The 26,626-nt window shown below is 43.2% G+C and overlaps 1 protein-coding gene across 1 annotated transcript in view; it reads right to left on the bottom strand.

Annotated features, from left to right (window-relative positions):
• The window catches only part of LOC121291515 (glutamate receptor ionotropic, kainate 3), a 558,849-nt gene that overhangs the window by 138,360 nt on the left and 393,863 nt on the right, over positions 1-26,626 (bottom strand). The window contains exon 11 of the mRNA XM_041212818.1: positions 17,845-18,068. Within this exon, the coding sequence (XP_041068752.1) occupies positions 17,845-18,068 (224 nt within the window). The remainder of the gene's footprint in view (positions 1-17,844; positions 18,069-26,626) is intronic.

The raw sequence follows: 26,626 nt of genomic DNA, 5'->3' as shown, positions 1-26,626 counted from the left end.
TGTAAGAAACTGACCTGTGACAATTGCACAGTTCTAGAGTATGCTGTTCTATTCATCACTCTTTCCTTGTTTGCAGGCAGAATGGCAGGACAGATATTACCAAACGCACCAACATATCAGTAATTGCAATGTTATTGCTAATCACAACTCAGGAGTCTCTACAATATATCTTTGATGCCCTTTTCAACGATACATGTGATGGAAAACTGCTGAGAAAAACATGTCACATGATGCTGACAAATGCTAGAAAGGTTCAGTAAGCTCAAGATGTGCCAATACATTTTGCAGCTTGGCACATTATAGGAACATTGGAACATAAGAGTAAGTCATTCAGTTACTCAAGCCTGTTACACGATTCAATTAGATCATGGCTGATCTGTATCTTAGCTCCACTTACCCACTTGGTTCCATAACTCTTAATACGCTTGCCTAACAAAGATTTACCAATCTCAGTTTCAAAGTTTTCAATTGACCTTACCTCAATAGCTTTTTGGGTAAAGAAAGTTCCAGATTTCCAACAATCCCTGTGTGAAGGCGTAATTCGTGACACCACCCTTTGGATGTCAGGACATTGAGGATTTTGACAGTTTTAAACTACTCAGCAAGTGACCTAACTCCCTCAGTTTCATGCAACCAGTTGCCTTGTGTTGTTAAAAGTGTGATATGACGGATGACGTCAACTAAACTAGCAGGTTTCAGCTGCACTACGATTTGTAAATAGTGGTCCCGGCATTGCTGGGGAGGAATAAGAGCAATGGGATCCATTACCCAATAGGAAGCACAGATGGGATGGCAGGAAATTTGTACTGCTCCACTGTGCCTGTCTCATCACAGCTATTAAATTTGTGTATTTGTGGACAGGTTTTGCCAGCTTATAAATATAATTTATTCATGCTAGTAATATGAGATCATCGCTATGCACCTGATTATAGGAGAAGCTATTTGCTGTGTTTCTTGAAGCTATACTACTTGATTTATTAGATATCCATTCTCACAACTTGATCAGCCAAAGTTTACTGCCAGTGTAATGGTGAATTTAATGGTGCACACCTTTGTTAATGTGCAAGACATCCACCAATTTCTGGCAAGAAAGGAATACCCCATGAATTGCAGATTGCCACCAATTGCTGGACAATTTGCACTGCTTACTATCAGCCTCATGAAAATGACAACTCGCCGTCCCCATGAATGTTTAATAAATTGCTGCATTTGCACATTAATTACCGATTAAACTTGCTGGAGGAATTGGGCTGGTACTTGGCAGTGTAAGTATCTTTTTAATGATGAATTTTATGTTCTTGTAATATCACTCAACTTTCCCAGCCCAAAATGGAAACTTGAAACTGTGGAGTTTCATTCCAAGTAACTTATTCTTGGAGAAATGTTAGTTTTCATTCTTACTTTTCTTTTTTGTCTCTATTCTTCCTGCCTCTCTTGAATCAATCTTTCTTTCCATCATTTAGAGAAATTTTAACGTGGCGACACATGTAGGTTTGGGGAGGAAACCGGTTCAAACCAGCAAAAATGTGACTGTATCGGGAAACTGGCTCCAACCTGCCAACTTTTGCATTTAACCTGAACACTTTAAGCTAGATGCAACCCCTTTGGGAGGGGTGTTTTGCCTATTACCATTTGTTTATCACTAAATTAGAGTGATACTTTAACACAGTTTCAACTTTAACATCACAAACATGGGTTTCCTAGGCCTTCTGAAACTTGCCATTGAAAGCAAGGCAAGAACACAGTGGCAAATGAGGCGACTGATTAAAAATCATGGGCCAAAATCTCTGAGCAGCGTCGGAAAGTGCTGGCCCGCAGGAATTAGAAGAAATAAATGCCTACTTACCTGGTCTTGCAAATTATGTTGACACTTCCATTCGCCAGAGCTGCTTGGGGCTTGCATTGAAAGACTCCTCGCAGGCCCCAGCAAAGCTTGGCTCCAAAGGAATCCAGGAAGCCATGCCCCCTTTTATACAGCACTTGCAGGTAGGCTGAAAGGGCCAGGAAAACTGAAAGGCCAGGGGACAGGTAAATGCCTAAGGAAAATCGATAGGATTTGGGGGAGCGGTGTGTCTGGGGGTGCTGGGTTCGTAGTCCGGTGGGAGGGGAGTTGGAAGTCTGTGGGGGGGGGGGCGGGGTTGGATCGGCCGAGGTCGGGAGGCAGGTCGGTCGGAGGTCCGGGGCTGTGTGGGGGTGAAGTCTTGCAGTGGGTGTGGAATAGGTTTGGAAGTCCATGGGAAGTGGGCGTGGGGTCCGAGGTGGAGGCAGAGGTGAGTGTGGGGTCCGAGGTTGAGGGGTGGAGGTCGGTTGGAGGTCTGGGGGTGGTTGTGGTGGCTGCATGGGGGTGTCTGAGATCCGGGGGGTGTTTATTGGGAGGGGCGGGTCAGAGATCGGGGGCGGGTGGCACAGGTCCAGGTGTTCATGGGGTGGTGTCCCCTAGGTCCAGGGGTATCATGGGGGGGGGGAGTAGGTTCTGAGGTCCGGATTGGAGTGGGGGGGAGCTGGAGGTCCAGGAGGCCTCGTGGGGGTTCCAAAGTCGGGGAGGGGGGCTGGAACTCGCAGTTTGGGCTTGGGGGGGGGGGAGGTGGGGGGGAGATCTGGGGACAAAAGGTCGGCGGGGGTGGGGGTTCGGAGGTCGGGGGATTGGGGATGTTGGAGTTTGGGGAGTGGGGGGTATCAGAGGTTGGAGGGAGTCCTGTAGCAGAGTGGTCGGGGGTGTAGGGGGAGGCCCGTGGGGTCAATCTGGCTCTTTACAATAGTTACTCGGAAGTTAAAAGAAGTTTTGATTCTTCTAACGTTTTCTGAGTAATTACCCTGGTGGTGGTGTAGCAGTATTGTCACTTGACTGGTATTCCAGAGACCCAGATTAATGCTCCTGGGACCCAGGTTCCATTGTCGATTGTCATAAAAACCCAACTAGTTCACTAATGCCCCTGAAGGGAATCTACCGTCCTCACCTGGTCTGGCCTACATGTGATCCCAGACCTGCAGCAATGTGGCTGACTCTTAAAAATGCCCTCTGAACAAGGGCAATTAGGCTTGGGCAATAAATGTTATTTATCCCAAAAGTGAATTAAAAAATCATCCAAAGTTTGTGATTTAAACCACATTTTCGAATGGTTCCCAGCACAGTGCAATTGTCCACAGGAAGTGTGCACTTCTTACCTGGGAACTTCCCAGAGGGATTCCCCCAAATCCGATGCTGGGGAGCTCGGGAGTTACAGGTCATGGAAATACCACAATAAATACTCAGCACTAAAAGCTGCTTTCTTACTTATGAATGTGCAAGTGTTTGTTCACAATACTTTTGCTGAGAGTTTACTTTCTACACTTTGAAGGTTATCTGAATCACATCAGTATGGGTGGTGTATTGGCTGCCTTAGATTGGACCTCAGATAAGGACCAATATGACCAGCAGCAGCATTCGCATCAGCCTGCTCTTGAGAGAGCTGCAGCTGGACATCAGAGAGTTCAGTAGCAGAGGCTACAGCTCACAGGAGGTTTCTGACTATGATACACAGTGCACAGACGGAGGGTGAGTTTCCTTGACATGTCAGAACAGCAGTACTTCAGGAAGAATAAAAGACTCAAAGAGTCATGTCGACTTGAAACGTTAACTCTGTTTCTCTCTCCACAGATGCTGCCAGACCTGCTGAGATTTTCCAGCATTTTCTGTTTTCACTTCAGATTTCCAGTATCTGCTGTATTCTGCTTTTATTTTAGTGCTTCAGAGGTTCTAGCTGCCATATCAGGCTTCTGCAGCCTCCGAGAAGAAATGCTCTCTGCTGGTCCTCATGGCCACGTGTTATCAGTGACTGTCGAAAATCAACATCACCCTCAGCTCTTTTTCTGCCTTTGGATCACCTCCAGGGCTCTGTTGGAGACTTTCTCAGGAGCTTCCAGTCACCAGTGCACAAATGCTGAAAACAGGTAACAAATGGCTTCTTTGCCTGGGCAGGCAGTTATGCCAACCTTGTCTGCAATGCAGCCAGTCAGAGTGAGTGAGCATTTAGACCTGGGTCTCCACTGATTTCCTACAGGTGCAGGTTGTCCACAGGTCATACAGGTGCAGGTGTGTTTGACCTGCAAACATACTTAAGCTTTAGCTTCTGGGAGACAAGGGGTACCAACTTCAAATGAGGCTGATTGGTCAGGTTTCTGATATGTGCAATCAAGTCCAGCAGCCAAAATCACCGCCAAATGTGATTGTACAGTGCTATTGGAATGCTGACCACGTACTTCAGTTAGCTGGAAAGATCTGGAGGTACCCTTCAGTAAGCACCAATCAATTGCACAGCAGAAAGATTGGGATTTGTAAGTGGAAAGGAGCAGGGTATGGATCATCCGAAAAGGTGGAGGAGGAAGATGAGGAGGATTGAATTGATAAGCAATGCAGCTGCTCACATTGCTATCCAGGGTGACAGGGATGACCTTATTAATGCAAAGCTCACTTAGATCATATCAGCGGAACCATGTCAAAACAATATGCAATGGCCAGACTTTCTGCCCCCCACCTCATTGCCCCTGACAGAAAGCTATCCTTTAAACAACCATCCAAGCAGCTAACCCCATTGCACAGCAAGCCATTGGTCAATATGCCTTCTCAATCAGCAAGAAGCAAGTTAAAGACAACTTTCTGCTGTGATATGATGGCATGCATCTTTAAGGGAACATACCTTGAACTAGTGTTAATTGTTCCAACCTTGACCTTGACAGGATGTATTGTATTAGTCCCATGACTTGCAATTAGTCTGCAAGCAGCAGTGGTAGAATTCAGATGCGCTGTACTTAGCCTTCTAGTTAAATCTATCTGTGTATAATTTTATCTTCAAATAAAGAACTCACATTATTGTTTTACCAATCCTTTGTGTATGATTGGTACCTTTAAGTCGAAGAGAAGAACATAACACTTTCCAGCCAGTAACCAAGAATGGGCAATACAGGGAAGTGGTGCAAGATAATAAAGTCAATGCGATTGTACGAAAGAACAGAAACTTCACAATGTCACATTTTCTCATGCAACTACGTACACGGCCTTGTGCAACAGTAAAGCTTTATTCTTCTTTTTCTTGTTGCACCTACATGGGGCAACCCCCGTGGTTTAAGCAGAGGTACAATAACCTACTCAGATCCCTGCTTCACAGCTGACAATATCCAGATCTTGGAGGACCCTTGGACACTGTTAATGACTGCTTCCCCTGCACCAGTTCTGGAGGGGAGGGTGGTTGGTAAAGGGTAAGAAGTAAATAGTGTAAGTACTTTGGGCTGAATTTTACTATCCCTCTAGGGAAGTTTGGGAGGTGGGGCAGGCTGTAAAATGGCGAAAGAAGTTGGGGGCGGCAAACCCACCTTCTCAACACCATAGAATTTTACCAGTAACGGGTAAGGTGCAAGATTACCTTTCCACCCAGAGGCCAATTATAAATCTTAAGTTAACAATTAAGGGCCTCTTCCCACTGCCACTGGTCTGCCCACATGGGCATACCACTCAGCAAAACCTGGCAACCTCAGTATGTACTGGGGTGGGTGGGTGGGTGGGGGGGCGGTGTGGTGGTGGTGAATGTTGGCAGGGGGCCCTCCTGAAGCATGATTTATATGAATCCTGTGATGGTGCACCCTCAGAATGAATCAGTTCCTCTGAGTTTTATCACCCACAACATTCTAATGTTGGGACCAAGTGAGGTTCCTGAGCCAACACTTGCCAAGAGCCAGACCCCAGCAGAACTATTTTCCTGGAGGTGTCCTCCTAATTGGACACCTCCACATTCACTGACTCTAGAGTTTGGAGGACCAATAAAAGACCATCTCGCACTGGAAAATTAGCAGCCCCACTGTCAGAGATGGGCATTTCTGAAGTATTTAAGGAAGCATGAGAGCTCCTCCATTCCGGCTGCCAGCCATAATTGAAGGGTATAAGAAGGGCCATGGGGTTTGAGAGAGAAAGACCCTGGCAATAAGGGCCACTGCCACGACTGCAGTCATTTCTTATTGTAGAGCCTTCCTCTTTGGATGGAGCCTCTGGCTGTGATGGCCCCTGCAGCCTACCACAGGGAGGTTTCCTCAATTAAACGGATGTCTTCCACACATGCCAGGGTGAGGTGGTACTCCACTGTCGGCAAAATGCTGGTGACCTTGCAGAATCGTCCTTTACTGGGGAATTAACTATTTAAATTAGCTACCGGATCCCACCCCGTCTCTGGGAAGGTTCACCAATGGCAAGAGCGTATTAGAGAGCCATCCCAATGCATTTCCCCGTTTTACCTCAGACTCTCTCCTCCTCCAAGCTCACCACAACAGACCTAGGGAAATTCTACCCTACAAGTGCAGTGCAACGATCAGTAATTATCCTTGCGGCTTGCTAAAGCATAAACAGAGCCTGATTTACTTAATCTGCTCAACTCACCGTACATATTCAAGAAAAAATGATTTAGCCATTAACAAAATGTCAATTTCATTGTTTTTTCTGAATGATGTCTGAAAACAAGATCCACACCTGAACAATTTTATTTTGAAGTTTATGAATGTACTAAAAAAGTAATTAATTGCTGCAGAGATTGATTACTTGTGTTTCCTGAGAACTCCTCGTACCATAGATTTCTTATGTATCCTATTCAAATATAATCAGTTTAATAATCCCCTCTGCTTCAGTTATTTGGGTCTAATTAAAGTGTCAAGAACAGGGAATACTCCAAATGATAATTCCTGAAGTAACACTCCTTATTTAGAGGATTACTGGTCTGCAACTATATGTGGCTTTGCATTTACTTCACATATATTAAAATCTCGCCCTGGCTATTTTCTGGCTATTTATCTACTTAATTAAGTTCATCATTTAAAACCACATCCACAAAGGTCAAACCATCAGACATTAAACAAGGAGAAATATTCACAGCTGAACTATTGCTGGCTGCATTGTGTCTAGAATACTGTGCACACCCTCATCTGATTCAAAGCTGATTTACTTTGAAAGATGACAATATAAAGTTGCTTAACACCAGAGGAGAAACTCAGTGACCTTGAAAACACACTGAACGCTAAACTGCAAGGGGGAATGGATGATTAATTATGACTTCGGAAAATGATAATTAAATCATTTTACTAATAGTGAAAATGGATTGTTGGCAAGATGACTGTGACAGTACAGGTCTACTGAAGTATTTTAACAGACAATTTTATATCCCTTGGGTACTGAAAGGGCTCTTGTTCAGCATCAATCACTTCACATCTTTCAAAATATCACAAATACCTTTTCTTGTTAAATATAAAGATAATATTAAGTGACCTATCAAAATACATTTGTGTAAAAGATAACTTAAGACAAACTCCAGTAACAACCCTTAAATTAGGTCAAGGAACACTCATACTTTTTCTAAGTGCCGGTAAATGTCATAGTATTCCTTCTTTAACAGTAAGAGAAGTCTCAGTCTTCCAGATAAGAAATGACAGTGTACTTCAACAGTGTGGATAATATCTGAATCTCCAGCCTTGGAGCACTGGGATTCAAACCTGGATCAGTTAGGGAGTTTGGATAGTTAGCTTGAATTATATTACTTAATAATGAGGGAACTAAGACCTCACCCTGTATATTTTTTTTTATAAAATATACAGAGATATGCTCATTGATATCTCTAAAAAATTTAAACTGGACAAAGATTTTAAAATGGATGAATGTGTGTCTGTCTGTGACCCCTAAACAAAAGGAACTACCTGGCAGTTATTGGAGAAACTTGCATATCATTGTCTCTGAACAGCCACCAATGACACATTGTGAGCTGCACAGGCCAAATTCAGACAGCAATGCAAAGGCCATCTGCATTTCATAACCCAGGCTGGCCAACTGGAGTCTACTCATCTGCTAGGACAAAAGGCCCTCACAGCCTTCCTTTCAATTCTTAACGGATGAGACATTTAACAATTTCAGGGACCCAGATGAGGGATACACACCCTTTGTCAAAGACACTGTGAAGAGGTGGGAGTCACGTGACATGGACACCTAGTTTATGGAACCAGTAATATTGCCTTATGGTACTGCAGTCAGTCTGCTGTTTACTATCTTACAAGCAACCTCACAGAAAAGGAGCTCTGCAGTGTAGCTTGGCCCCAACAACACTGCTTCTACTGGAAAGCCTTTACCATTGCCTACAAAACGGATCCATCTCTGCATGCCAATCTCATTGTGTAAAGCCAATACCACCAGAAAAGTGAATTAACCAGCACTTTCATCGGTTTTCAGCTCACCGACCTCCGTGAAGGAATACTTCATTACATTTTGATTCTGGACTCTGGGGCCCATGTGAAACAATATATCTTTTCTCTGTGGTCTCTGCATTGTAAATCTTTCTCTTCTCTATCCCTCTTTTACTGTATGAATGCAAAGGAGGAAACATTGCGACCCTCTCCCTGCATTTTGAGCATGTGCAAATAAACAAATTCTTTGAGTTCATCCTATCTCGGGTTTGCTGTGGGGTTATTAATGGAAATTGGATCACACCAAAACCAAGGGGTTGGGAAATATGCCACTGCTTACAAAGGGGGAAGCTGCAGGCTGACAAGTCTCTGGGTCCTGATGGACTTCATCTTAGGGTCTTAAAAGAGGTGGCTAATGAGGTAGTAGATGCATTGGTGTTAATTTTCCAAAATTCGCTCAATTCTGGAAAAGTTCCATCAGACTGGAAAGTAAAAAATATAACCCCTCTACTCAAGAAGGTGGTACGGGTGGGGAGGGGAAGCAGAAAACTATAGGCTAATTAGCTTGACATCTGTCTAATCTTATTTATCCTATGCCAATTTGCATGCCACTCAGGTAATAATCCCGCAATTATTACCTTTGAGCTTCTGCTTTTAATTTTAGCTCTTCATACTGACGATGCAGAACCTCTTCCCTTGTCCTGCCTATGTTGTTGGTACTTACATGGACCATGCCAACTGGATTCTCCCCCTCCCACTGTAAGTTCCTCTCCAGCCTTAAGCAAATGTCCCGAACCCTGGCACTGGGCAGGCAACACAGCTGTCTGGACTCTTGCTCTTTACTATAGAGAACAGTGTCATTCCCCTCATATACTGTCCCCTACTACCACTACATTCCTTTTTGCTCTCCCTGCTTGAACAGCTTCCTGTACTATAGTGCCATGACCAGTCTGCCCATCCACCTTGCAGACCTCACTTTCGTCCACACAGGTAGCAAGCATCTTGTACCTGTTTGACAATTGCAAAGTCTAAAGCTCCTCCTTGTCTGCATGGTCCCTTTACTTGCCTCACTCATGGTCGCATCCTCCTGTCCCTCACTGCGGTCCAAAACAGATGACCCTACTCTATAGGTGTGACCGTCTTCTGGAACCAACTTCCTTATGTTGTGCACTGTCCGCAGTTTGGCTTCCAGATCAATAGTCCTTACCTGAAACTCCTCTAGCTGCTTACACTTTCTACAGACTTGCTTGTCCTGGGTCGCCTTGGCATCCAGATCCCACTTAAAATATCAAATGGCCCCAATAATTAATAGATGTCAATTACTACAGTTCTACAAGGACTAATATGAATTACATTCCAGATAAGAAGTTAGGTAGACATTACAGAGTTGAGGAGAAATCTATCCCTTGAAGACAAACTTCTGCCATGGACCATTATCCAACATGCTTCTTCAGCAGTACTTCAATATGCCTTTAGGATATTCAAAGATGCATACGCACTGAAGATCATAAATAATAAACAATAAATAATAATAAACCTTTGCATAAGTCAGACCCAAAAGTCTGTCGTCCAGACCTGGTATGTGGAAGCTGCCTTCTGTGACATGATACATTAGAGAGGATATAAAATGTCCATGAGCTGGTTTTGCAACAGAATAAAATTAAGACATTTAGGCCCGGTGAGATGAAATTGTTAAACTGATTTTTATATCCATTCAAACTGCACTCTACTTTAGGCTTCTGCACCTTGGAATTATGTCCTTCTTTATAATATGAACCCTTAATATGTTTTGTTGTTATTTTAATGAAGGTAATAACGCATTTAATAGGGGTTAATGCTTCCATTGAACTAGCATTCAGAATAATATTAAGTTCAATTAATATTCAAATTATTTAAACATACCTTTATCTCTGGTATAATGAAATAATATGAAAGTTAAAGAACCCCCAGACTGATCTGGTTTTCCACCTCCTATCATTATTGCCTGTCTCTGATAGGATATGATAAAAGCTTTCTGTGAGCAATTTAATATTTACACACAGATAGTTGTAATAAAGTAGATGACAAAGCTATTGCATGGCATGTAGTGGTTCAGTTAGTTCTGCAATGGGAAGTTTGAAAAGCCTGATGATAATTATTGACTACCAAAGCTTCCCAAAGGGTGAAGAGGAAATTTTGTAGAATCAGATAAATGATGGGTGTTATTGCAATGCCACCTTTCAGTTCTCTGCTCAAGCAAATTGAGTATCTAGGTCCGTCTAAACTCACTTAACTCCTTGCAGCTTAAGGTGAATTCTTTCTAGGTTCATTATATCTCTGCCCCATCAGCTTTAAGACTTGACTTTTTTTATATAATCGCATTTTCCTCAGTTAGTTCAGCTGAAATCTGGCTCTGGTTACTGATTTTTACTGGTAGCTATGAGCTAAAGGGCAGAAAATGTTAACATTCCCTTAGGGGTAATCCTTCGTTATTATTATAAACTAAACCAGGTGAATTTTTATTCCTCCAGCCACATCACAGAGATGAAAGGTTCTAACCTACTGCACCTTTTAAGTTAAAAACAAAAAACTGCAGATGCTGGAAATCCAAAACAAAAATAGAATTACCTGGAAAAACTCAGCAGGTCTGGCAGCATCAGCGGAGAAGAAAAGAGTTGATGTTTTGAGTCCTCATGACCCTTCAACAGAACTGAGTGAATATTAGGAGAGGGGTGAAATATAAGCTGGTTTAAGGTGGGTGGGGGGGGGTGGTGAAAGAGAAGTTGGGGGGGTTGTGGTTGTAGGGACAAGCACGCAGTGATGGAAGCAGATAATCAAAAGATGTCACATACAGAAGAGCAAAGAGGCGTTGAAGGTGGTGATATTATCTAAACGAATGTGCTAATTAAGAATGGATGGCAGGACACTTAAGGTACAGCTCTAGTGGGGGTGGGGTGGAAAGGCTAACAGGGCATAAAAGATATAGATTTAAAAATAATGGAAATAGGTGGGAAAAGAAAAATCTATATAAATTATTGGAAAAAAACAAAAGGAAGGGGGAAGAAATGGAAAGGGGTGGGGATGGAGGAGGGAGTTCAAGATCTAAAGTTGTTGAATTCAGTATTCAGTCCAGAAGGCTGTAAAGTGCCTACTCGGAAGATGAGGTGCTGTTCCTCCAGGTTGCGTTGGGCTTCAGTGGAACAATGCAGCAAGCCAAGAACAGACATGTGGGCAAGAGAGCAGGGTGGAGTGTTAAAATGGCAAGCGACAGGGAGGTTTGGGTCTTTCTTGCGGACAGACCGCAGGTGTTCTGCAAAGCAGTCACCCAGTTTACGGTTGCGGTCTCCTCTACATTGGAGAGACCAAACGCAGCTTATATTTCACCCCTCTCCTAATATTCACTCAGTTCTGTTGAAGGGTTGTGAGGACTCGAAACGTCAACTCTTTTCTTCTCTGCCGATGCTGCCAGACCTGCTGAGTTTTTCCAGGTAATTCTGTTTTTGTTTTCATCTTTAAGTTCCTTGGTTAAAAGCCACTTAACTAAATGCACAAACAGTAGGCTACTGGAACTCAGATTATGAACATAAAGCCATGCTTATCGTCATTTTTATTAATTATTTTTGATTTGACTATCTTTCTTATGCCCTTTCTTGTGCTTTTGCCTTGGACTGTAGGCGAGGCACTGCCACAATCCAGTTGCAGTAATTGCCATGCAACGGCTTTGTAATCTACTTTATTACAACTATCTTTGTGTAAATATTAAATTGCTCACAGGAAGCTTCTATCATACCCTATCAGAGACAGTTAATAATGATAGCAGGAGGAGGAAAACCAGATCAGTCTGGGGGTTCTTTACTTTCATATTATTTCATTATTTCAGAGATAAAGGTATGTGTATGATAAACTGTTTAAGAGGAGTAATTGACTGGTAACACAGCTCTACATTGGAAATATGATAATATCAAGATGAGACTGCAAGCATCCAACATTGGTCAATATAGGCCTTAATGATGTTAACAATTAACCCTGACGCTACATAGGATGCCTGGAGGATTAGAAGAGGTCATGGTAGACTATATAAGTTAAAATAACACAGGAGTTTTACTTTCCATATCTTATGTTTATAATTAATTAAAGCGATGATTAAGTTTCCTTCAACAACTTAATTAGCAAATGCACTGCCTCTGTGAAACTCACTCACTTTTCCAGAACCACTTCATCCAATTCAGGGTCACAGGGAGTTGGAGTCAGTTTACGGTTGCGGTCTCCTCTACATTGGGCAATGGGCACTAGGCAAGATACACCCAGGACAGGACACCAGTTCATCACAGTGCACACACTCACACAAAGACAACATACTGGGAGACAATTTACCGTTACCAATCCACCTAACCAGCATATCTTTGGATGGTGGGAGGAAACCAGAGCACCCGGTGGAAACCCACACAGACATGGGGAGGACATGCAAACTCCACGCAGACAAACAACCTGACGTTCAGGATTGAAGCCAGGTCCCTGGAGCTGTGAGGCAGCAGTGCTAACCACTGCGCCACTATGCCACCCTCTCTCAGTGGAACTGAGACCTACAAATTATGAATGTCCCTTGTTCTGCGCTGAATTTGTTGCTTTCTGTCAGCTTGGTAACATTGCTCATAATTATTTTCAGCACTTTCAGCAGTACAAGGGAAGGGGGGAAAAGTTCAACTGAATTTCCAATCCTTGATTACTGATCTGATGGAAAGTGTATGTCTGTGTTTATGTCAGATGTCAGAACAGGAATCTGCTTGGACAATAATGTGCACCCCACCCCACCCCTCCACCCCCCCGTTCCACATCTCCTCCCCAACACAGACTGACCATGCGCACATATAAAGAAAGACCACTTAGCTGAGATGCAGGAGGGGAGTTGATGCTCATGAAACCCTACCGCAATGTCAATCTGAAGAGGAGGGAAAGAGGAAAAACTCAAATGGTGATTTTACTCCTGTCCATTTAGTGAAAGCCAGGTGGGTGGTCAGTTAAACTCACCCATGGGACTTGGATCCTGTTGTTTACCACGGTCCCGTTAGGAGGCACAGGGTGAAAGTGCTTCCATTGTAGTTCAATTATCTCTTGGCAAGTCTTAATTTGGGAGCCCAACACATCTCCCCTCCACTACCCTTGCCCCAACCATTCAAGTCTCACTCATGCTGTGTTATCAATCACCAAGACACTAACTGTCATTGTTGCTTTTTCCTCTAATCCTGCAAACAAGCAGTTTCCAATCAGAAAGTGAAAAGGATCCTATGCAAAGTACAATTTAAACACAAAAACTTTTTATTGTACATTTTATTGTATTGGAGCTGTTTTCATTAAAATATAGAAGATTATGAGGTGATTTGTTAGAGGTATTTAAAATTATGAAAGCATGAGAAAAAGTAAATAAAAGAGAGTGATTGAGCAGTCTAGAACAAGCAGACAAAAATATAGGGCAGAATTTTGCCGTCAGCATGTGGGGGCGGGCCCGACACGCTGACGCGTAAAATGATGCGCGATGACGTTGGGCGTGCATCACCTTGATATTTCGTTCAGCGGGCGCGTGCTGGAGACGACTGTGCAGCCGCTGAACTGTCAACAGCCTATTAAGGCCATTAAAAAAGTAATTAAACTTGTTAAGAACGCTGCCCGTCCAACTTTAAGGTTGGCGGGCAAGCGAAAAGCCCAAGCAGCCTTCGTGTTTCTCAAGAAGCCTCATCCACAGGCAGGATGAGGTTTCCTGAAGCTTTATTAAAATAAACAAATACATTTTCCTAACCTCACAAACTATCACATGGGTGGACATGTTTAAATAAGTTTTTACTTTATTTATTCAAAAGTTTTCTAATCCCTTCAATCTCCGAGGCAGCTCCATGCCTCAGGGAGATTGCTGCGCTCTTTCACACACGTGTGAAAGAGCGCAGGCCCCGACTCTCCCTCCTCCTGCAGAGGTAGCGCTGAGCGCTACTGGCTGTGCGTTACACTGGGCGGGCCTTAATTGGCCTACCCACATAAAATGGCGACACACAGCCGATTGTGGGCAGCATTTGGCTCTGTGCTTCCCTTCCCGCTCAGCCTGCCCGCCATAGGAAAAATTCTCCCCATAAGATTAAATGTGAAATATGTAGGACAGAGAGCAGGAAAAATTCTTTTCTCGCAGCTGGTTGAGAGGATGTAAGCTGCATGACCAGACTTAGTGATTGAAGCATCGACTTTGTCAACATTTACGAAAAGATTAGACGGTGGAAAGAGTAACAAAGAGATACAGGAACAGGATGGACACTTGAGATTTTGCTCGCTGCTTGCATGGAGTTGGCTGGATTTAATATGTGTTGTGTTTTCTATGTGAGGTTTGCAGACTGAAATAACTCTGCATTATTGAGGAAAATCAAATTATCTGACCCGGCTTCAGAGGGAAAAAAAACACATACAAAATTTGGAATGAATGCTATGAGATTCAATCTGGAACCCTTTTCTGAAAGAGCTTGCTAGTCTCTAAATGTTTTTCCTGACCACTTAACTTGCCTACAATCTGAGAGTGTCCAATTCCTGTTTGACAGTTCAGATAGCTGATAATTTCAGTGAGACATACCTGGTCTAATCCGGGATGCTATACATTGATAATCAGTTTCAGTTAGTGAAACAGATGCTGGTACATGAGAAATCACACCTAACGTGGGTTCCTGAGTAATCCTGTTGACTGCAAATGGACATGCTGAACAGTGCTGTCAAACGCAGTTTGGCGGGGGGAGGGGGGGACAGAAAAAATATTACTGCTTTCTTCCCCAGTAAAGAATGTCAAAACCTTCTAGATTATATTCTGGCTTTCCTCAGCACATTGATTTGATTCAGTCTTCAGACTGAGGTTTTATTATTTGGGCATCTATAAAGCCAACCTTGCTCATCACCTCGAGTGTTTCAAGATCCTTGCAGAACACAGAAAGTCTTGTCCCTAACAAAAGCAATGTAAACATAATAGCCCCTGCATTGAAGAACATAACTGATTATTTCACCAACATCTCCAACCCAACAACTTTCTTGATCCATCCACACCAGGCTTTACCAACATCTGTTCATTCTAATATATCACAGTGGTCCCAGGAATCAAACAATGGGTTTAAACCAGCTTATATTTCACCCCTCTCCTTGGATTCACCCAGTTCTGTTGAAGGGTCATGAGGACTCGAAACATCAACTCTTCTCTTCTCCGCCGATGCTGCCAGACCTGCTAAGTTTTTCCAGGTAATTCTGTTTTTGTTTTGGATTTCCAGCATCTGCAGTTTTTTGTTTTTATCTCTTTGTTTAATTGACTGGCACTCCTCTTCAAGAAATGCCTACCTTGAAGAAGTTTTGTTCCTCTCTGCGACAAGATTTCCTTATTTCTCTTTTGCCTTGTTCACCTTCATTGCTTTCCGTTTCTCTCCTGGTGTTTGCCTCAACCCCCATCTATGGCACCTCCCCATGCCCACATAAAAGATGCAACACCTGCCCCTTCACTTCCTCTCTCCTCACCATCCAAGGGCCCAAACACTCCTTTCAAGTGAAGCAACATTTCACTTGCATTTCCCCCAACTTAGTCTACTGCATTCGTTGCTCCCAATGCAGTCTCCTTTACATTGGAGAGACCAAACGTAAACTGGGCGACCGCTTTGCAGAACACCTGCGGTCTGTCCACAAGAATGACCCAAACCTCCCTGTCGCTTGCCATTTTAACTCTCCACACTGCTCTGTTGCCCACATATACACCTTTTGATTATCTGCTCCTATCACTGCTTGTTTGTCCCTACAACCACACCACCCCCTCCACTTCTCTCCCCCAACCCAAACCCCCCCCATACCTTAAACCACCTTATAATTCACCCCGGTCCTTGGATTCACCCAGTTCTGTTGAAGGGTCATGAGGACTCGAAACGTCAACTCTTTTCTTCTCCGCTGATGCTGCCAGACCTGCTGAGTTTTTCCAGGTAATTCTGTTTTTGTTTTGGATTTCCAGCATCTGCAGTTTTTTGTTTTTATCTCTTTGTTTAATTGACTGCCACTCCTCTTCAAGAAATGCCGACCTTGAAGAGGTTTTGTTCCTCTCTGTGACAAGATTTCCGTATCTCTCTTTTGCCATGTTCACCTTCATTGCTTTCCATTTCTCTCCTGCTGTTAGCCTCAAACCCCACCTATGGCACCTCCCCATGCCCACACAAAAGATGCAACACCTTCCCCTTCACTTCCTCTCTCCTCATCGTCCAAGGGCCCAAACACTCCGTTCAAGTGAAGAAGCATTTCACTTGCATTTCCCTCAACTTAGTCTACTGCATCCGTTGCTCCCAATGCGGCCTCCTCTACATTGGAGAGACCAAACGTAAACTGGGCGACCGCTTTGCAGAACACCTGCGGTCTGTCCACAAGAATGACCCAAACCTCCCTGTCGCTTGCCATTTTAACACTCCACCCTGCTCTCTTGCCCACATGTCTGTCCTTGGCTTGCTGCATTGTTCCAGTGAAGCCCAACGCAAACTGGAGGAACAGCACCTCATCTTCCAACTTAACAGCCTTCTGGACTGAATATTGAATTCAACAATTTTAGATCTTGAACTCCCTCCTCCATCCCCATCCCCTTTTTGTTTCTTCCCCCTTCCTTTTGTTTTTTCCAATAATTTCTATAGATTTTTCTTTTCCCACCTATTTCCATTATTTTTAAATCTTTTATGTCCCCCCCACCCCCACTAGAGCTGTACCTTGAGTGCCCTACCATCCATTCTTAATTAGCACATTCGTTCAGATAATGTCACCAACTTCAACACCTCTGTGTTCTTTTGTTGTGACATCTTTTGATTATCTGCTCCTATCACTGCTTACTTGTCCCTACAACAACACCATCCCCCTCCACTTCTCTCCCCCTACCCAAACCACCCCCTCCCCCCGCCACCTTAAACCAGCTTATATTTCACCCCTCTCCTTGGATTCACCCAGTTCTGTTGAAAGGTCATGAGGACTCGAAACATCAACTCTTTTCTTCTCCACCAATGCTGCCAGACCTGCTGAGTTTTTCCGGGTAATTCTGTTTTTGTAATGGGTTGTATTTTGTGAAGCTGGGGTTACAAGCCACACCGAATACAATAATAGTCACACAGTTGAGGCCATTTAATTACCTTTGAAGAGAGTTGATTAATTATGCTAATTCCAGATGGATTGTTTGGATCTTATCAAGTACAACCAACCAGTCAATCGAAAACCACTCTTCAATAAAATAAAAATGAATTAGGTTAGGAGGCTCAAGTGGGGCTTAAGTGTCAGCATAAATCTGTTGGGCCAAATGACCCTTTTTTGTGTTTAAATTCTATGTAATTCCATGCAATGACATCACCAGTGATCAAATGCCCAATGCCTCCCTAAATTGAATGATAACCTCTCTCACCCACCAGGCAATTAAAAAAAAATGAACAAGATACTAACACCAACCTTTGTTATTTTGTCTTCAAAAGTACGTCCCATGGAACTTCTAATTATACTCCTCCATTAATTCTTTATTTTATGATGAGGAGCAGCAATTTTCACACAGGAAGTCAATTATGTTTTTATACAGAATATATATTTTTGATTTTTTTTTAAATGGTAAAGTGAGGATTGAACAGTCACAATGACATGAGGCTACCATTATCTACATCTTACCTGGCTATGACGAACAGCACACAACTGACTCCAAGGTATGCCAATAAGATGTACATCCAAATATCCGGAGAGAGAGGATTGAGGAAGGAGAAGACACCGGCATTTGTTCCATTTGACTTTCGGTACAGAATACTGATCCCCAGTGTCATGAAAGGCTTAGAAAAGTCAATGACCTTCTCACGGGCATAGGTGATGGTCAATGGAGCAACAGCAAGGTCGGCTTTCTGTTGGGAGAAAAAACAAGTTGTATTAATCAAATTTTGAAATTAGAGTTCAATAGAAATTGAATAAGTGAATCGAGATGCTGAGGAACATATTTAAATGACTATAAATCACATATGTTATGGGCTTGTCAGAGCCCTACTCTGTTGATTGTAATAAAAAGCTTGTATTGTTTGTCTGTACACTGCTGTCAAGTTGCTGGTGGTAACATAACAACAACTTGTACTGATATAGCACATTTAATGCAGTAAAACATTCCTGGGCACTTCACCAAAGCATTGTAAAACAAAATTTGACAACAAGCCATTTAAAGAGATAGGAGGTAGGTTTTAAGGTGCATCTTAAAGGAGCAAGAGAGAGGAAAGAAGGAAGGCAGTGAGGTTTATTGATGGAAGTCCAGAGCTTAGGGCGTCAGCTGCTGAAGGCATGTCCACCAATGGTGGAGCAACTTAATAGAAGTATATCCCATCAAAGTAATTGAGGTATGAACGTAAATACTAATCAAAGCACCCCTCCTACAGGGCAGGAGGTGGGAGTGGGCTCAGTGGGCAAGTGGTAGTGCATAAATGGCATGGATGAAGATCTGGGTCTACACCACTGAGGTGGTCTCACCAGATGCTGCAGATTGATAGCATTGGACAATTGCTATTCCCCTGAATAAAAGACCTCCATTCCATGTTCAAAATGATTAAACCACCGGTCATTATTAAATAATAAGTTAATCTCCAGTGGTATTGCTAAACAATTGTGTTCATCTCTTCCTGTTAGTGTTCCTCTGATTGTCTCCCATCTCTAATTCTTTCTGGATCACTTTTTACCTCTGAAGAAGAGCCATATGGACTTGAAACGTTAACTCTGTTTCTCTCTCCACAGATCCCGCCCAACCTGCTGAGGTTTTCCAGCATTTTCTATTTGTACTTCAGATTTCCAGCATCTGCTGTATTTTACTTTTATCTACAATTCTTTCTATCCAGTGATCACTCATTCTCTTGCATGCATTTTCTTTTACCTCTCTCACTCTCTCCAAATCTCTTCATTACTCTTTCCGTAAGTCTTTCCTACATCCAGCCTACCTTTCACACTCTCTCTACGCCTTTTACATGTATCTTATCCCTCTGAGCAGGTTGGACCTATACTCATTGCAGTTTAGAAGAATGAGGTGATTTTATTTAAACATATACAATTCTGAGGGGCTTGACAGGCCAGATGCTGAGATGCTGTTTCCCTGCATGGCGGAATGTAGAACTGGGGCACAGTTTAAAGATAAGGGGCTGAATCAGAATGCGTATGGCGGGACCCTCACCCCACCCACCCCAGAAAAGCACATCACGTGAAGCCGATCAACAACATGCCGAGCAGTCCCACAGCCACAAATCACTGCGGTATTCATTAACCGGGGCTGAGCGGGACTTAAGGGGAAGAAGTCCCACCCTTTGGAGCTGCCGGTCGATCCAAATAGCTGGCAGTTCTATCAGTTCCCACAGCACCAGGAGGGCATTAGTGGCAACTGCTAGGGCAATAGGTGAGGAGTGGAACCCAAGGCCTTGGATCCTCGGAGGTCAGTCTGGGGTCTTGGGCCAGCAAGTTTGGGAGCATTAGGGGCAAGGGACAGTGGGGAGGAGAGCATGAGTTTAAGAGGGGGAGCGGGTAGGAATAAAGGGAGGGGTGGTTCAGTCTAAGTAGGGCCCATCCCGCGATTGGCAAAGGGCAGCCCCCGAAGAGCAACCCCACCTTTCTTCATGTCCTTTAACCATTTCAGGTTAAAGATTGGGCTTCACGCTCCCACCCTGCTGCCCATGTCAAAAGTATTATGTAGGCTGGAAGGTGGTGGGATGGGTGCCCACCACATTTTACTTGCCCCCACCATTCCCCACCATAGGGAAACACACCTGCTGGGGCACGTAAAATTCAGCCCAAGGGGTCTTCCATCTAAGACAGAGATGAGGAGCAATTGCATCTCTTAAAGGAAATCTCTTTGGGATTCTCTTTACCAGAAAGTAGTGGAAGCTGGTTCGTTAAATATATTCAAGGCTGAATGAGACAGTTTTTCTTTTTGGGTTTTTGATTGACAAGGGAGTGAAGGGTTATGGGGGACAGGCAAGTGGAGTTAAGGTCATAATCAAATCAACCATTATCTTATTTAATGGCAGAGAAGGCTCGATGGGCTAAATAGCCTACTCCTGCTCCTGTTTCTTAAGATCATATGATCTCTCTCCATGTGACTCATTTTCTCACTCAGTACTTTACTTCATCCTATCCATGTCTCATAATCTTGCTTTTTCATATTTCTGTATAACGTCAACAATTTCTTTTTAAAAAAAGAATCAGCAGCTCTCATTGTATTCAAATGCTGGTGACACAAGTTCACAGACATGCATAAAACCAAAATATCAATGTGCAAAAATTGAGGGAAAGGTTGCTTCTGGAGATTATTTATTTTGAGTGGGGAAGAATCAATTTAATTTTATTGAGGTTAATATTGCTCATAATGAAATTATATGAAGTAATAATATAATAGGTTCAATCACCATCATCGTGAATATTATTAAGTGTTGCATATTTATTTTATCTGTGATAAGAAAACAAATGAAGACTTATTGCTTCACACTATTTCCCCCTTTTTACAAGCCAGATTAACTGAAATTAAGCCTAATTTAATATTGCTTTACAATAAGATGACATTTATTTTTTACTTGGAAAAACTCAGCAGGTCTGGCAGCATCGGTGGAGAAGAGCACAGTTGATGCTTCGAGTCCTCATGACCCTTCAACAGAACTAAGTAAAAATAAGAAAGGGGTGAAATATAAACTGGTTTGGGGGGGGGGGGGGGGTTGTTGGGACAAGCAGCCAGTAATAGGTGAAGATAACCAAAAGATGTCACAGACAAAAGGAAAAGAGGTGTTGAAACCGCCCCTCCCACCCCCTTAAACCAGTTTATATTTCACCCCTTTCCTATTTTTACTTAGTTCTGTTGAAGGGTCATGAGGACTCGAAATGTCAACTGTGCTCTTCTCCACTGATGCTGCCAGACCTGCTGAGTTTTTCCAGGTATTTCTGTTTTTGTTTTGGATTTCCAGCATCCGCAGTTCTTTGCTTTTTTTTTTACTTCTTGTTTTCAAATTTTTCTTTCCCAATTACCCTTTTTTAGATGGATTTTTGTTTCATTATTTCGTTTTATTGATCTAACCTTTTGGGCTATTAACAAACAGAAAAATTTGGGGTTATTATTTCAAAAGGTTCAATTCTGAAAATATACTTTGGATCTGGTCAATTTATACCCATTTTTTCTTTCCCACTTGATTTATTTCATTTTCTGTTATTGTTAACGAGAGAAAAAATGTTCTTGTATTTTCTGAATTCACTGCTTATATTCAGCAACAGGTCACTTGGTGACTTCATAAACAGCCAGCTGTAATCATTTTCTTCAAAACAATATTGATTTACATTCATCAGTGACAGATTCAGAAAGTATAATAAATATAGTTTCCTGTGAAATATAAGACTCTATTGCAACAAATGCAAAAAATTTTTGTAAGATAAGAATTGTGTTTCATTAGCATCGGGAATTGTGACCCAGTGACTTGGGTCAGGGGACGATCATTGAAGCTGGACCATTGCAGTGAAAGAATTGCTGTTCCCCCGGGCTTGATGGACACGTTGCAAATATTGAAACTTCTGTCATTTAAGCTGATTCAATCAAATATCATGTTCTCTTCACTGTGCAAGGGCAGATATCACAGTGCAGCCATTGTATGTAGCCTGTAACAAATGTCAAAATCATTCTCCTTTTTCTCCTGACTTTTCCTCTAGCAGAATCCCCCACATCCCATCAGAGCTCATTAACAGTGAGGGTTGTGGATGCATAAGTCATCAAATTTTCTCCCTTGGCCAATGTGAAATATTGAGATGTTTGTGTTATTTGAATGGAGGGAAATGGGAAGAAAGATAGAGGAGAGAGAAAGAGGAGAGGAGATATGAGAGGGAAGAGCAGATGTCTGTGAGAGAGAGAAGGGGGGAAGGAGCCAAAAAAAAATGAAAGAGTCTGACAGTTGCACTCGACAAGGCATGAGGGAGTCTTGGAGTGCATAGAATTTGTTAATTCAAAATGAGGTAATGGTACATCCCAAAGAGACACAGCATCTACACAAAGTCATAGGAACTAACACAAGTACAAGGAGGATTGATCACAGCACTCTCAGCAGAGATCTGCAGGGTGCAGTCTTCTTCATATTTTTCTGATTCCTCCCCTTTCTCTCCTCTCTCTCACACTTCTGTTCCTCCCTCTCATATCTCCTCTCTTCTTTCTTAATAATATTTCTCATGAGCTCCGATGGGATGTGGGGGATTCTGCCAGAGGAAGAGTCAGGAGAAAATGGAGAGTGATTTTGACATTTGTAACAGACTACAAACAACGGCTGCACTGTGATATCTGCCCTTGCACAGTGAAGAGAACATGATATTTGTCTGAATCAGCTTAAGCGACAGAAGTTTCAATATTTGCATGGTGTCCATCAAGCCAGGGGGAACAGCAACTCTTTCACTGCAATGGTCCAGCTTCAATGATCGTCCCTTGACCCAAAACACTGGGTCACCATTCCTGATGCTAATGAAATACAATTCTTACCTTTCTTACAGAAATGTTATGCATTTGTTGCAATAGAGTCTTACATTTCACAGGAAACCATATTAATTATACTTTCTGAATCTGTCACTGATGAATATAAATCAATATCGTTTTGAAGAAAATGATTACTGGCTGTTTATGAAGTCACCAAGTGACCGAGTTGCTGAATATAAGCAGTGAATTCATTCTGTAACAATTAAAAATGTTTGATAGTTTGGCAGATCACTTTCTTCAGCTGTTGTCCACAATACCAGCAAAATGTTTTTCAAATTACATGGCATGTGTTGTGTACGTATTCTTTGCAAAGCTAATGTTTCTCCCTGTCTCCCTTGCAACCCACCGCCCCCAACTGGGATATGGTTTTCATTTGGTATCTGATTCCACATGTAGCAGTTGTTGAGTGGCCCAAAATGGAGGAGTCACAACAACTAGCAGAACCCTTCCACCATTCCCATCACCACAGCAAATGGGTAAATCTTCATCTTTGGCAACGCCCAAAAATTTAAATACCTGGTTGAAAGATTTCTGGCTCTGAATAGGTCAGCCGCCATCCAGAAGGCCCAATTGTCTACACATAGTTAAGTAAGCAGACTGAGGTGATTAATGGCACCCGTATCAAACATGGACTGAAAATGATGAAAAGATCTTGCATCATGGCATAATGTGTCTAGCCACAAGGCATTTTAGACTTTTATGGTGCCGATTTTCTGAAGACAATATAGAGGACAGGACATATTGATTGAAGACCCAATAAAATAACTTACTTTGAAAAAAATAAAGTGCATTGCCGCAGTAAACTGATTTCTGAAGTAAAATGTGTATGCTTTTCCTGAGGTTTTAGTCTGACAGATAAAAATATATGGAGCATATGTCGGGAAGCTAGGATGGAATTTAATGCCCTCCCCTACGATGAGTTTGGTAGTAGGGAGAGCATTTAATCATGCAGGACCCCGCAACCTCCCCTCCCCCACCTCGATTAGATCCATGGTGGGAAGCCCCATAAAACGCCCTGCCTACTGGTATCAACTCAGAGGCAGGCCAGGTGGAGGGCTCTCCAGGTTGGGAGCACAATAAGCAAACCTGTGCAGGGTTGCTTGCTAGCTCGTGGGGGCAGGGATGAGTGTCCTTTGTTCTCAGGCACTCAATTCCTAATCAAGGGACCCGGCATTGGGAAGGGATAGGCCGTTAAGAGTCACACCCCTACCTTGCCGCCAACACCCTTCCCCTCCTCTCCCCTGCGACCCCCAACACGCGGATCCCTTCCCGCCATCACTCACCTGTGAGCCTAGGTCCATCCACAACTCTGGGCCTCGGGTGGGTGTTGTACCAGCAGAGCCATTGCCTCCCTGGTGACGCTGCCACTCAATAGAGTTGCTGGCCTCTGATTGGCAGGCAGCTCTCGGTTGGCGGGACTTGCGCCCCAAGGAAGGCTTGCCACTGGTCTGTCAAGTGTCTAAGAGGCACTTGATCTAGTGAGATTCTCTAAAAGAGGCGATGCGGGGCTTTCACTGGCTCTGTAGACAATGGCAAGATCCCCATTGCCTCCATTAAATCCTGTGCTGTGAAAAATGAAATGAACCTTCAGGGAGTATCTTACTTTGAAAAATTCTTATAGGGCTCGGCAGGGCAGAGGCATGGGAGGCTGTTTCCGCTGGCTGGTGAGTCTAGAACTGAGGCTCCACAGTCCCAGATAAGAGATTGCTTTTCAGGACTGAGACGTGGAGAAATGCTTTCACTCAGAAGGTTGCAAATCTTTGGAATTTCCTACCGCAGAGGTCTGTGGCTCCTCAGGCTTTGGGCTGAATTTTTTGCTGAGCAGGTGGGCGCGTGCCCGACTCGCATGAGCGTAAAATGACATGCAATGACATCGGGCCAGCGAACCGACGTCATGGCGCACTGGCACGATATTTTGGTCGGCAGGTATATATGGGAGTCGGCAGCGTGCCCGCCTACAATTAACAGGCCTATTAAGGCGATTAAAGTATTAATTGAATTCAATTTTTCGCTACCCATCCAACGTTATGGGCAGCTGAATCGGTCAGGCGGCCTTGGATTTTTTATGAAACCTCATCCACGGACAGGATGAGGTTTGCAACAGGAGCTAAAAATTAAAAAAAAATGTTAAATTGTCATTTATGACATGTCACTGCTCAAGTGACAGACTCACATGAGGAGTCATGTTTTTAACATTTGTCAGTTTTTTTATTTTTGATTTAAAAAATCTTCAGCTCCCTGAGGCAGCGTGCGTCTTAGGGAGCTTTCATTGCACGCATCCGTGCGCATGCGCCAACCTCCGCGCTTACCTTCCTCCCACCGCCACTTTGGCGGTGCCCAGGGTTGTAACGCATGATTCATGCCAGCTGGCGTGAGATTGATGTCGGGGCCCAATCGCGGTCAGCTTCGTGCCCACTCCCAGCTGTCCGCCAAGATAAAAATCCTGCCCATTGAGTAAATTCAAGACTGAGAATAATTGAATTTTGGACACTGAGGGAGTCATGGGATATAGGTATTGCATGGTAAAGCGAAGTTGATGTAGAAGATCAGCCATGATCTTATTGAATTGTAGACAAGTCTCAGGGTCCCATATGGTCTACTTCTGCTCCTATGTCTTATGTTATAATGTTAACATAGAATGTGGGAGTGGGAAGAGATCACATGGGAACTCTGATGTTACAATACCATGAAATCTTAGACAGATGAGGTTGTCGCTCATGTGGCTTGTTTTCCATTACAGAATCACAGAATTTTAACAACACAGAAGGAGGCCATTCAGTCCATCATGTCTGCACCGGCTCTCCAAATGAGCATTATGACCTAATGCCATTGCCCTGCCTTTTCCCTGTACCCCTCCACATTGTTTTTATTCAAATAATCATCCAATGCCCTCTTGGATGCCTGAATTGAACCTGCCTCCACCACACTTCCAGGCAATGTCTTCCAGATCCAAACCACTCGTTGTGTGAAAAAGTTTTTTTTACATCACATTTGCTTCTTTTGCAAATCATTTTAAATCTGTGCAGAACACCTGCGGTCTGTCCGCAAGAATGACCCAAACCTCCCTGTCGCTTGCCATTTTAACACTCCACCCTGCTCTCTTGCCCACATGTCTGTCCTTGGCTTGCTGCATTGTTCCAGTGAAGCCCAACGCAAACTGGAGGAACAACACCTCATCTTCCGACTAGGGACTTTACAGCCTTCCGGACTGAATATTGAATTCAACAACTTTAGGTCGTGAGCTCCCTCCCCCATCCCCACCCCCTTTCTGTTTCCCCCTTCCTTTTTTTTTGCAATAAATTAGAAAGATTTTCCTTTTCCCACCTATTTCCATTATAAAAAAAAACCCCACTAGAGCTATACCTTGAGTGCCCTACCATCCATTCTTAATTAGCACATTCGTTTAGATAATATCACCAACTTTAACACCTATGTGTTCTTTTGTTCTATTGTTGTTGACATCTTTTGATGATCTGCTTCTATCACTGCTTGTTTGTCCCTACAACCACACCCCCCCCTCCACTTCTCTCTCTCTCTCTCTCTCTCCGCCCCCCTCCAAACACACCTTAAACCAGCTTATATTTCAGCTCTTTCCTGGACTCGAACTCAAGTTCTGTCGAAGGGTCATGAGGACTCGAAACGTCAACTCTTTTCTTCTCCGCCGATGCTGCCAGACCTGCTGAGTTTTTCCAGGTAATTCTGTTTTTATTTTAAATCTGTGCCTCTCATTCTTGATCCTTTTATGAACAGGAATAGCTTTTCTGTATCTACTCTGTCCAGCTCCCTCATGATTTTGAACATCTCTATCAAATCTCCTCTTAGCCTTCTTCTCTCCAAGGAGAACAATCCCAGCCTCTCCAATCCAGCTTCACAACTGAAGTTTCTCATCCCTGGAACCATTCTTGCAAACCTCTTCTGCACTTTCTCCAATGTGTTCACAAT

This window comes from Carcharodon carcharias, chromosome 19 (genome assembly GCF_017639515.1).
Source record: "Carcharodon carcharias isolate sCarCar2 chromosome 19, sCarCar2.pri, whole genome shotgun sequence".
In the NCBI taxonomy this organism is placed as follows: domain Eukaryota; kingdom Metazoa; phylum Chordata; class Chondrichthyes; order Lamniformes; family Lamnidae; genus Carcharodon; species Carcharodon carcharias.
Note: the sequence above shows the minus strand (reverse complement) of the source record. Positions and strands in the feature narration are given on the sequence as shown.